At 43.5% G+C, this 13930-nt stretch overlaps 1 protein-coding gene across 4 annotated transcripts in view; it reads right to left on the reverse strand.

Moving 5' to 3' along the window:
• Positions 1-13930, reverse strand: part of CCDC88A (coiled-coil domain containing 88A) — a 201545-nt gene that overhangs the window by 92851 nt on the left and 94764 nt on the right. For all 4 annotated transcript variants that reach the window (XM_040429764.1, XM_040429763.1, XM_040429762.1 and 1 more), the window contains exons 4-6: positions 5362-5431; positions 1822-1880; positions 207-290 (exon numbers count right to left, since the gene is read on the reverse strand). In XM_040429764.1, the coding sequence (XP_040285698.1) occupies positions 207-290; positions 1822-1880; positions 5362-5431 (213 nt within the window). The remainder of the gene's footprint in view (positions 1-206; positions 291-1821; positions 1881-5361; positions 5432-13930) is intronic.

Here is a 13930-nt window from a genome sequence, read left to right on the forward strand (position 1 = left end):
TCCTAGCAGCTGTCCTGGACGGACTGGAAGATCTGCGCTGGACAGACCACTGGTTTCACCATGACTCCTTAGAATGGCAGGATACAGATGTTTATCTCTATACATCATTCATGTGATCTTCATGCCCTGCCAGCTAATAGTCAGTGACGCCCAGAATAAAAGCCTGTGTATGAAAACAGCGTAAGAAGCATGAAAGTAGAGGATACCTCCTGGATATGAGCCGCCACAGCCGCCTTAGTGTCGAAATCCAAATCCTGAATTTTATCAATAAATTCCTCTTTTCTTTCACACTGCAACAAAACAGAGTTTACCAATTAGAAGCTAAAGATGTATATTCTTCCAGCTACAGCAACATGATGCCTAGACCTATCCCCCCACCCCGTTCCCCTCTATTAAAGGGGTTTTTCAGTGTTACTATGGATTTTAACAGATATGCTCATGTAGCTGCTTACCTCATGTACATCTTCCACAAGTTGCAGTTTGGACTTTCCTGACCTGTTTTTACCATGTAAATTAATAACTTTGGTTTCTTTACATCCTGTATGTGGCACTTTGTGTTGCTGTAGCCAACCAAACCCATAATGCTCTTCTCCCTCCTCTGCCACTGCCCCTAAATAGCTAGTTTATAGCTCCTCCCACCCAGCTATTTACATAGACACTCCCATATCACTGACCCTAATAACAACCAGCTAGTTTATAGCTCCTCCCAGTCATCTACATAGACACTCCCCTATCACTGCCCCTAACCATGCCCAGTTAGTTTATAGCCCCTCCCACCCAGCTAGTTACATAGACACTCCCCTATCACTGCCCCTGTATGGACATAGCATCACAGGAAATAAAGAGCTGCATGGACACAGTCATGTGACCACAGCCCAGAACGAGAGATATAAGCAATAAAGGTAAAAGAAATACATTACAAAATTACAGCTACCTTCATAAATGATTATTTTAAAGGATGTTGATGCAAACTGGTAAACCCCTTTAAGACAGGCTTAAGTATAACTATCGGTGGTGGTGGGCAGTAGGCTTTCGCTATGGTAGCAAGGAATGCTAAGTAGTTTAAGAGGTATTTCTGTCTTATAAAATGTTAGCATATCACAACTCTGGGACCCCCCACCAATTCTGAGAATGAAATGGCCGCAGCGCTGATTTACACTGAACAAAAATATAAACGCAACACTTTTGGTTTTGCTCCCATTTTGCATGAGCTGAACTCAAAAATCTGAAACATTTTCTACATACACAAAAGACCCATTACTCTCCAATATTGTTCACAAATCTGTCTAAATCTGTGTTAGTGAGCACTTCTCCTTTGCCGAGATAATCCATCCCACCTCACAGGTGTGGCATATTAAGCATGAATATTGCACGGGTGTGCCTTAGACTTCCCACAATAAAAGGCCACAGAGAACAGATCCCTGAAGGTTGTGGAGAGCGCAGCCACCCTCCATTCATTTTTATGGGGCCACCAAAAGTAGCTGAGCCACCTGGCTCTGCTATTTCCGTCGGCCCCATAGAAAAGAATGCGAACGGTGGCCATGCAAGTGCGGTGTGCTCCCATTAACCTCTATGGCGAGAATACTTGGCGGTGGCTGGATCCCAGAAAACCACCTTTCCCGCTCCATTCTTGATGTGAGGTGGGACTCACAGCTATCAGACAATGGGGGCATAGCCTAGCGATATGCCGCCATTGTCTGTGATGGTAATACCCCTTTAAGTACAGAGGTTTCACTGTAATATGGGGACTACTGTGCAGTATAGAACTCCGTAAATAAACATTTATTAATCACTATATCATAGGACCAGATAAAGAGTTACCTGCACTGCACATCCCAGCAAAAGCAGAAGCATCTTTTTCATCTCTTCAGTACCTTTCTCTGCCAAAACAAAGATGACATGTTAACTTTCTAATATACACAGCTCCTAAAGGAGACATGTGCAGTACCCCAGAATAGGGTACTTGCAAATTGTTATTGTTGTATAATGCTCTGATGTATTGGAACCCAGTATAGCTCTGTAAGGATCAGTCAGGGTTAACAACTGACTCTGCCCTTGTAGGACGTTAGGTGATGGACTTAGATCCACCCTAGCTCACTCTAGGGTTAGTTGAGGAAGTGAGAGGAGCTACATGTGCTCACTCTTTGTAGTTATGCATCCAGAAAGCCATCTCTACTTTACAGTACTCCAGAAAGAGAGAGAGAAAGAACTAGAAGGTCCAGAATCTGCATGGCTGAGCATTGGAGTCAGTCAGTAAGGTATTCGCTGTTTATGGCTAATAGAGACTTTACTGCAGTGAGAGGGACATTGCTTATACACCCTTCCACATTCCTGGCCAGCCATATTTTAATCCTGTTCCCCTCCCCTGATAATTACGGACAAGTTTGCAAGAACCTTATTACCAGCCTGCAGAGAGAGAGAGACTTTAGAAAGATAGAGAGGAGGAATACTACAATCCCCATCCTTGCTTATATCCATACATCGCTATCAGGGAAGATTTGCAATGTGAATTGTTTGGAACAGTGTTTGATACCATTCGATGTACTACAACTCCCATTCTGAACTTTAATAAAGAGAGACACTTTTTTTCTACAATCAGCAAGGGCACCCCAACTACCATCAGGCAGGACCCCCAACATCAGGGTGCGCTGTGCCTCCATAGCCCTGGCCCCAGGAAGCACCGGTATGAGGATTGACAAGTAAATAACTCTTGCAGCTAGAAGTTATAAATGAATTGCTAGCAGTCTGCCATGAAGGTTCAGATGGGTGTTACCATTTGAGGGTGGGCCCCTGCAGCTTGGCATCTATTTTCTACAATCAGCCTGGTTACCGATTCCAGCACTATTCTACGGCCATAGCACCTCCATCTCCTGCCTTGTATCCATACAACACTCATAACACCAATGGCACCCCAACTACAGTACCATCAGCTAGGAGCCCCAACATCAGGATGCACCCTCCTACCATAACCCTGGCCCTAGGAAGCACTGGTATGAGGACTGCCAGTGTGAATAACTGTCGCAGCCAGACCCACTAACACCCCCATCCTCCGCTCCACTCCTCCAGGGCTTGCAGCACGTGTATGGCCTATCCATATAAACCATAAATGTCTGATAGGTGGGGGTTTCAGCTCATGGACCCTCGCCGTTTGAAAGAACATGAGTTACCTGATGTCCCTCCAGCAAACCAAAGAGGTTGGATGTGTAAAGGAGGAGACCGCGTAGTGCAGAAAGTTATAATGTTTCCAAGTTAAGGGAGCCGCATAGCTTGGGGTTACGCCATTTCCGTAGCTCTCATGTGCTGCAATGGGAGCTACCGAAACAGCGAGCACCGAACCCACACCGCTGTTTAGCGGCCAGCTGGTGGTTACGGTTTAGTCTCATCTGGCCTTAGTAACGGAGAAAGGAGATAACCCCCTTTAAATATTCCCCGGCCCTATAACCCTTCATCATATCAACCTCTTTAAATCATACGATTAGCAGATTTCTCCTCCAGTACCAGCACACCTGACAGCCATGGTAATCCGCCTTATTCAGAAGTCACATATCCCGCGCTTGTTTTGTCACATCAATGGGTAAAGCTCTTAAATAATCTTGGCAGATATACCGTCATTAGCGTTCAGATTCCTGACCTCAATCTGGCAGACGTTTTCTCGTTTAATAAAATATGTTTCCACACTGCAACGTCCCTCTATTAACACTGCCAGTCTGGCTGTGTATTATCACGTTTCATCCAGAGAAATTCAAATACTAAACAAATGCCCCGTTTATCACTGTACATATAGACATTACAGCGAAACAGCTGGCTTGTAGAATAAATGGTCACCATTGATATAATGGATATGACATACAGTTGCAAGAAAAAGTATGTGAACCCTTTGGAATGATATGGATTTCTGCACAAATTGGTCATAAAATGTGATCTGATCTTCATCTAAGTCACAACAATAGACAATCACAGTCTGCTTAAACTAATAACACACAAAGAATTAAATGTTACCATGTTTTTATTGAACACACCCTGTAAACATTCACAGTGTAGGTGGAAAAAGTATGTGAACCCCTAGACTAATGACATCTCCAAGAGCTAATTGGAGTGAGGTGTCAGCCAACTGGAGTCCAATCAATGAGATGAGATTGGAGGTGTTGGTTACAGCTGCCCTGCCCTATAAAAAACACACACCAGTTCTGGGTTTGCTTTTCACAAGAAGCATTGCCTGATGTGAATGATGCCTCGCACAAAAGAGCTCTCAGAAGACCTACGATTAAGAATTGTTGACTTGCATAAAGCTGAAAAGGGTTATAAAAGTATCTCCAAAAGCCTTGCTGTTCATCAGTTGGGACAGTTGGGATGCTAAGCAGAGACTTCCGCCTGGCAGTGAGCCCCGTGACATCATTGGCAGAGGCTGGTGTTCTCTAGTTCTGCCAGAGGGAGGATGGTACTACTTTAGGGATGCTGCTAAAGCCTCATTCACACATCCGTGCTCAAATCAGTGAGCAGGTGGTAAGTGATGCATCCGTGAATGATCCGTGTTGGGTCCGTGTGTCCGTTTTTTGCTGTCTGTGTTTCACTGACACTGAACAGCTGAAAAACTATTTTCAATGAATCTCTTTTTAATGATCCGTGAAACACAGATGCAACACGGATGGCATCCGTGGTTTTCACGGACCCATAGACTTTAATGGGCGTAATGGATCCGTGAACACGGACAAAGTAGAGCATGCATCCGTGCTAAAAAAAAAATGGACCCACGGACCGTGCTAAAACACTGATGTGTGAAAACACACATTAAAATGAATAGGGAGGTGTGCTATCCGTGGATAACACGTACAAGCACACGTCCGTGAAACACTGACGTGTGAATGAGGCTTAAGACTACACTCCCTGCAGTGAGACATGGTGGATGTACATACCTCCCAACTTTTTGGACGGTCAAAGAGGGACACTTATGAACCATAAGTGTGAAAGATCCATTTTCTTGCATATTTATACATTTCAATAATTTTCTTTGTATACAATAGCGCAAAAACTATCTGAACATAGAAATTTCTAACATCTAAATAATATGCAAGGCGGGCTCTAATATACAGAGAACCAGACAAACACTTTCTGGGTCAATATGGTAAATGTAATACTGCAAAATCTGATCAAAAAGAGGGACATATCAGGAGTAGTGTTGAGCGAACTTCTGTTTTAAGTTCGGCGTCTAAAGTTCGGCTTCCGGTTAGCGGAGAATCCCGATATGGATTCCGAATTCCGTTGTGGTCCGTGGTAGCTGACATTGATAGATTTTTTATTGCATTTCATTTATTGTCAAGCAGACCTTAGGTATTATTAATGGGAGGACTGTTTTATACTCACCAGAAAATGGAGTTTTGCCAATAATTAAAACATTCGGCAAAGTCATCATGACCAACTGCTGTAAGGATTCCTGTGGAGGAGGAGGGGAGAAGGTTACACGTTTGTAATGGACACTGTGGTCAAGTATCTGCAAGGAATAACATGACTCCAAATGTATTTCACAGTCCTGCCGAATTATATAAAGGTACCAGATGGAAATGTAGTTCTGAGTATTTTGTATTAACTAGAAAAAAAATTATATTTCCTTTAATACCACTTTCCCCAAAAAGTTCCCATGCACACGATCGTATCCGTTTTGTGGTCTGCAAATCTGGATGCCGCAAAATATGGATGCAGTCCATGTGCCGTCCGCATTTTGTTTTCAACGCGTCCGTGGTCCGCATAGTCTTTTTTTTTAGGAACGGCCATACGCCACACAGATACGGCTTTCTGCATCCATATGTGCGTTCCACAAAAAGATAGACCATGTCCTAAGCCGACCACAGACCCGCTGAAGTCAAAGGGCCCGCAAATTATGCGGATGCAACACAGACTGCACCTGTATTTTGCGAAACGCAAACGGACCCGGTCGTGTGCATGGGGCCTAAAATATAGAAGTATTATTTTCTCTGTCATCTTTTTAGTGTCCATTATTGTCCATTTATACTTTATTATATTATATTTAGTATTGAGTGAAGCATGCAAAGTGAAATTTGATCCAAAGTTTAAGAAAACTTCGATTCTAAATGAATCCAAATTTCCTCGCGCTTCGTGGTAACGAGCCAGTTTTCCTAAAAAGGGCTGCTGCACATGTTAGAAAGTGAACGTAAGTCTAGAGGAGACAAACGCAAGATCACCCATAATGCAGTGTAGCCAGCCAATCTGCAGGTAGCCATCGCCCTGTCATGTCACAGGTAGGCAGAGCCCTATAAAATGCTGATCCCACGTGGTTGCCGCCATTTCCTGTGAGCTGAGCTTAGGGAGAGAAGTGACAAGACGCTCATGTACTAGAGACTGTATTGCTGCAAAGTGCAAACTGTTAACAGAGAGTGCAGGGAGAGCGCAGGAGACTGCTGAACTACAATTTATTACCGTGTACATAACTGTGCAGTGCAGCACCAAGAGCCATAGCTAATCCATTCTGTGAGCTGTAGCCTTACTGTGCCTTCAGTACTACAGGCAGGTCTAATTTATCGCTGTGTACATAAGTGTGCAGTGCACCAATATTCAGAGTTAATCCGTTCTGTTAGCTCTAGAGTTAAGCCTCTTTCACACGGGCGAGTTTTCCGCGCGGGTGCAATGCGCGAGGTGAACGCTTTGCACCCGCACTGAATCCGGACCCATTCATTTCTATGCGGCTGTGCACACGAGCGGTGATTTTCACGCATCATTTGTGCGTTGCGTGAAAATCGCAGCATGTTCTATATTGTGCGTTTTTCACGCAACACAGGCCCCATAGAAGTGAGTGGGACTGCGTGAAAATCGCAAGCATCCGCAAGCAAGTGCGGATGCGGTGCGATTTTCACGCACGGTTGCTAGGAGACGATCGGGATGGAGACCCGATCATTATTATTTTCCCTTATAACATGGTTATAAGGGAAAATAATAGCATTCTTAATACAGAATGCATAGTACAATAGGGCTGGAGGGGTTAAAAAAAGTAAAAAATAATTTAACTCCCCTTAATCCACTTGTTCGCGCAGCCCGGCTTCTCTTCTGTCTTCATCTTTGCTGAGCACAGGAAAAGGACCTCTGGTGACGTCACTACGCTCATCACATGGTCCGTCACATGATCCATCGACATGGTAAAAGATCATGTGATGGACCATGTGATGAGCGCAGTGACGTCAAAGGTCCTATTCCTCAAAGAAGAAGACAGAAGAGAAGCCGGGCTGCGCGAACAAGTGGATTAAGGGGAGTTAAATTATTTTTTATTTTTTTTAACCCCTCCAGCCCTATTGTACTATGCATTCTGTATTAAGAATGCTATTATTTTCCCTTATAACCATGTTAGAAGGGAAAATAATAGTCTACACAACACCTAACCCAAACCCGAACTTCTGTGAAGAAGTTCGGGTTTGGGTATCAAACATGCCGATTTTTCTCACGCGCGTGCAAAACGCATTATACAATGTTTTGCACTCGTGCGGAAAAATCGCACATGTTTCCGCAACGCACCCGCATCTTTTCCTGCAATGCCCGTGTGAAACCAGCCTTACTGTGTGTCCATATTATAGACCACTGTTACTTTTAGACAGATTGGCCTGGGTATAACTGATTGGCCATTTAGGGGTTAAAAAAAAAACAACTCACCTTATCCACTTGATCGCGTTGCTGCAGCTTCTTCTATCTTCACTGAACAGGACCTGCAGTGTGCACAATGACGTCACCGCGCTCTTCCACGTGGTGACGTCATCACGCATATCGCAGGTCCTGTTCAGTGAAAATAGAAGAAACTGATGCAACGCGATCAAGTGGATAAGGTGAGGGGGGTTTTTTTAACCCCTAAATGGCCATATTGTTTTGCATTCTGTCTTAAGAATGCTATTATTTTCCGATATAACCATGTTATAACAGAAAATAATAAAGTTAAGTTCGGATCCCCATTGACTTTAATGGGGTTCGGGGTCAAGTTCGGGTTCCGAACCTGAACTTTGACCTGAAGTTCAGCCGAACCCGAACTTCCATGGCTTCGCTCATCCCTAGTGTTGGACCCCTGGCGATCTGATATTGTTGGTCTATCCTGAAGATAGTTCGTCATTATTAAAGACCTGGACAATCCTTTGGGTCCAGCATTCTGGGCTATATTCATTTTTAATGAGCTTTGTGCTGGAACATTTGGAAAGTATTAGGTCTCTTAATAGATAAAATTTAGGGTAACAACTAGCATCATTACAAATGCACCTCTAGAAATTTGTGTCCATGGAAGGTGACCATGGAATAGACAGGTCTTCAGTTTTAATCCATTAGCAGAAAAACACTCCACATTCACTTTTTAAAATCCAGAAAGCCAAGATATGAATTTGCTATCGGTTATGAATCATCCACACATGTGGCTCTGAGGACAACTATGGCAGGAGGCTGCATTATTGTAAGATTAGTAAGATGTGCCTTCATTCACAGGCCCGAAGCCTGTAGATGTCTCTAAAGTGAGTAACATCCCTAAACAAGCTGAAAGGAACATTCCTGGAAGATGTCCAGGAATCTTCATACTGGGTTATCCAGAAAGCAGGGCCTAAAAGAGCGGTGTCATGCACCAAACCCTCGGGCTCTGTACTAGGCTTAAAGGGGTTGTCTGTGTTCTCCTAAAATATGCCCAATGCCACTAAATGCCTTAAAGAGGTTTTTCTCCTTTTGGGAGGTGGAGGGGGGGGGGGGGGGGGTTGGGCATAGCCTCCCCCTTCTGGTCAGATCTGCAAAATGAAGCATACACACCTGTTCCATGCTGCTGGGTCTTGGTTCCTTTACTGCCCAGCCGCCGCTGCCGCGCTCAGGTGCCCCCACTGTCAACCTCTGCTTTGATGCTGCTGCAGCCAGTGACTGGGAAAAATTATGTTTTAAGATATGCAAATGAGGCTCTAAGACAACGGGGGCGTTGCTGTTACACCTAGAGGCTCTGCTCTCTCTGCGGCTGCTGCTCCCTCTGCACTTTCATTAATAGGACCATACTTAATGACTTTTACACTGCCTGGCCCTGTCAAAGTGCAGAGGTTGCGGCAGATGCAGAGAGAGCAGAGTATCAAGGTGTAACGGCAACGCCCCCGTTGCTCCTAGAGGCTCATTTGCATAAATTAAAACATCATTTTTCTCAGCAATGCGGGCACATATGAGCATGGGACCAACACAGATGCCTTCAGCTGCTAAGTCAAATGGAGTGAAATTAAGTGTATAGCATCACTAACACTATCTCAGGCTGCCTTCTTTACTAGCATTATTTACTATCCACCATCTCTATACTTCTGTCCATTATCTCTGGCGCCTCTGGTTCCTTTCCACCTGCTGTGCATCTTGTGTACTTTGGTGGCGTTTGGTAACCACATCCCCTGTTTTTCTTCCTTTTTTTATACATATCAGCTGCTAAGTGCACAGGTAACAGGTCAGCCAGTTTCCTAGGCACAAATCTGACGGCTATCCTTTAAAAGATGCTGATTCCGAAGCTGTCATTTCTATGTTTAAATTCCCTTGCAGCCCCGCATTGTGCAGATGGGCCGAGCACTGCGGGAATACAAGGTAATAGAAACAGAAAAATGACAGGTTTGGAATCAGCGTCTTTTAAAGCTATTTACTGATCACTGTAGCTTGGGGGTCCGGCGGAGTCCCTTTGAACACTGGTGTATCAGCGCTGGGATCTTGAGAGCATAGATGTTTGCAGTGGACCTGACCCATAGACTATGGTCACACTTGTTGGTAGAAGGGGTCGAGGTAGTGAACGTTTCACAGTTTTTGCTGAACACGGCCATCTATTGCTTTTTCATCACATGAAATATCAACTGACACTATTAACCGCACGCCAAAGTGAAGAACTATAAGACAAGGAAACCGTGTTTTTACATTTTTTATACATAGGAATTTTTTATATGAACATTATATATGCGAGAGCTCTGCATTTAAAGGGACCATATAATAGGGTGTATGAATTCTGGGGTTTTGTATTTAGATTGATGTATTGTTTTTTAGTGTGTTGTATTATATACATGAATTAGTAAAGTTATATGCAAATTACTGTGAGCCAGCCATTTTTTTGAATGTTTTGTGTCTACTTCTATCACTGGTGGTCAGTGGGCCGGGATCCAGTTCAGCTGGTGAGCATCCTCTATTCTATTGTTAATTACCTTTTGAAGTATATTGCTACCAGACGCAGAGTCATTCCTGGCCAAGTCCTGAAACGCACTGGGGTAAAAAGCTTTTAAATTCCACAGATTAACATTCCTCTATTGGATACGTACAGCAGCTGAACGGGGTGCGGAACGTGCTCTGTGTCTAATTTACAATTTGCTATATTTTAAAAGCCTTGAAACTAAAAGTCTTCTTTTACTCCACTGTCAAGCCAGAGACACCCATCTGTAGACAGCGTTGTTCCGGTGTTCTTGCCCCTCATCAGTTCAGAGCAGGGTACTTGTTGGTTGAATGAGATGAATCTAAAGAATCTCATCCAGCTAACCAGTACCGTGCTCGTACTGATGAGGGGCAAGAACACCGAAATAGTGCTGTCTACATATAGGCGTCTCGATTTTCACTGGTAACAGTTCATTTGCATATCTTTTCCCATGAAGCATTGTCTGAAAAGAAGAATCTCCAAACAGGACTGTCTCTTTTCAATGAGAAACTATACCCTGCTCCTTGAGCTGCTTTTAAGGCTTCTCATCCAGCCAAACAGTTCCCTGCTCTCTACTGATGAGGGGCAAGAACCCCAACAGTGCTGTCTACTGTTGGGTGTCTGGTTATCTGGTTTGGCTAGCATGAGTTAATTTGCATTGACCTGACCTATGGGTTAATATATCTTGTTCATCCAGCATGTGTTTTCTACTCCTTCTATTCCAGTGTGACATTCAATGTACCCAACCCCCACCATACCCCATTTGTATAAGCGTTACACAAGAAGCTAGATGTTCCTATATCACAATTACTGATGAGAAGTATGGCTCGTTATTTTTCTGGAACATGTATACATACATTGTCTGCTGGATGACACCATTTTCCTTGTGCAATCAGATGCAGTTCAGTTTAGAGTAGCACTCCCACAAAAAATTGTATTCTCTGACCTGCTAGAATGATACATGATGTAATCTGTAGTGAAGGGAATCTCCTTACCAGTAACTTTATTTGTGAGTTATAACCTCCCTTCTGATCCTCAGCTGTGTCATATGAACAGCACTGTGGTTTCCAACTGACGCAGGACAGGAAGTCAGTTACTTCTCTATTCATTCCTATGAGACCGATTGAGGCTTAGACAGGAATACATAGAGAAACTGGCTTCCTGTTCACACACAAGATGCTGTGTTATTTGGAAAGTCAGACTGTTGGTCACATGAAACGACTGAGGAAAACTCACAAATACAAATCAATTACTGCTAAGAAAATTACCTTCACTAGTCAGAAAACTAATTTTTTTTGTGGGACTGCTTCTTTAAGTCTATAATGCAATTAGAAAATTTCAAACATGTCCTGGCAGGGCCAGATTAAGGTTGCCAGAGCCCCCTGAACAAATAATTTGGTGGGACCCCTGTCCCAACTCTCAAATCCAGATCCTGACCCCTCATAGAAGCCACATATAAGAGAGGTGGCTTTGCATGTGAATGTCCCCCTTCACTGAATTCTATGGGAGTTATGGAGATGGACAATGAATGCATCTTCACCTTTTTGGCTGGACAGCCTCACTGAACAGCTATCGAGGAATTCCCGTTTCCTAAGATAAGTTGATCCTAGAGATAAGCAGCATATGCACTATCCAGGAAATCAGCGTCACGGTGAAGACAGCGCAATGACATCAGCACATCGCACCGCCTAGACCAGGATACTAGATGTATAAAGATGACACACTACACTTGTTGGAGGATGGAGGTAAGGCGGGGCACACTATGGAGCACTGTGTATCTGGTACTATAATTTGTGGGGACACTATATATATCTGGCACTATTGTTTTCAGGAGTGCTACGTATGTATGTGGCACTTTTTTGGGGGATGGTATAGTTATGACACCAATATATCTTTAGTACATTATTTGGGGCACTGTGCCACACAGTAGGTAGAATATTGGGCTGTCAGCAGGATGCAGAGTTGGAGTAGGTTGTATAAAAGGTAGGGCGGATGCTGGAAAACCGAGAAGCCAATTATTTCTCTGTTGCAAACTCTGTGGCTGGAAGAAGTCGGCATGGTGGTCCGGGCCAGATGGAATAGACGTGAAAGGTGAATGATTCAAATTAGAGATGTCAACTGTAAGTCATTAGACATAACTGTACTGTATTCACATAGATGTTCTGCAGAGCGCCAGTGTAAAACTAAAAGTGTTTGTTTAGAAAGTATGGCAGTATTATCATCACTATTTAGTGGTACTGTTAGTGGTCATAGTGTGCCTTTTCCTGGGTTAGGGGCCCACTTATGCGATGGATGCGATTTTACCCTGTGCTGAATCCTAGCTAAGTCTTTGGGTTTTCAACTTTTGAAAATCCTCACTTGTTTGAAGGATCTGCTGACAAAAAACTGATTACAAACTGTCTCCCTGCTGGAATCCTCAGCAATCATCTGTTATATAGATAATCAATAGATGCATAGATAGATACCTAAATAGTATGAGATAAATAGTTAAAAGAAAGAGATAGATAGGTGAGCTTTGTGACTCTTGCTGTTTGACCAGTGTCATCCAGCACGTTACCCGCTGACCCATACACTCATCGATGAATAAGCTTCTTCCCGTTGATAAAGGATATGATGCTCCAGTAATATAACAGACTCCGCTCTGTTCCTCTGACTAATGGACGCTTAGTCATCAATACTGACTCTTGCAGGAAGCTCATCCAGAAAGAAGATAAAGCAGAGGATGTCGGTTAAATTGCTGATGCAGATCAATTATTGAAAAGAGTGCTGCTCAGAATGGGGGCATAGGAGTCAATAATGTTCTAATAGCACATCGGATCGTTCTGCGGTAATTACTGTGCCATTTACAGATGTACTGGAGGAGAATGGATCATCTCTTCATCCCTAAAAGGTGATGCGAGTGCCACAAACCTAACACAGTCCAGGCAGACAAACATGGCTACTCACTCCTTTCCATGAAGGGTTAAACCCACCCTACAATTGTACTGGTACCAGTATGGAGGTGATCTTTTCATATGATAGCTCTCTAAAAAGCCACTGCGGGAAAATAATGAATTTCCTTCATTGAAAAGCATACATGTCATGACCTACTGGGGGATGGGAGGCATGGAGAGCGAGCCTCAGGGGAACCGACTGCAACCCATGTCAATCTGCTAATCTAACCAGACGTTTGTCTATTGTGTGTTTTTCCTGGAAAATCATCCAAGGAACAAGATCAGTAGTAAAAGCAGATGACCTCCTGGAAAACATGGATATAAAATGGGGATGGGATCTTCCCAAAATCTACCTTACAGTCTTTAACCTCTATGGTTACTAGGCTCACAGTTACTGTGTCTAACACTCATTTGCAGTATTCACTACTATATATGTAAAAGCGTTTTTTTTTTTTTTTGTTTTTTTACCTCAGAAACAGCACAATGGGTGTGACTGGTATCGCCAGTAAGCCTCAGTCGCTTAAAGGGGCAGTCCCATAGAAAATATTTAACATTTTACAGACCAGCACCTGGATCTAAATACTTTTGTAATTGCATGTAATTAAAAATGTAGTACAGCCACAGAGTCATTCTATAAAATGTATCTGTATAGCGCCATCTGCTATTTCTTTTCCTTATCCCTCTGTCCACCTTGTAGAGGTGGACGCACATGCTCAGCTCCATCCTTCACCTGCCACCAGCTCTACCTCTGTTACAATCTCTGACATCTGCAGCAGAAAGGACACGAACCCTCAGTGGTGATCGTGCTTGCACAATATAGGAAAAAGCGCCGGCCTGTGCG

Source organism: Bufo bufo, chromosome 4, assembly GCF_905171765.1.
Source record: "Bufo bufo chromosome 4, aBufBuf1.1, whole genome shotgun sequence".
Lineage (NCBI taxonomy): Eukaryota > Metazoa > Chordata > Amphibia > Anura > Bufonidae > Bufo > Bufo bufo.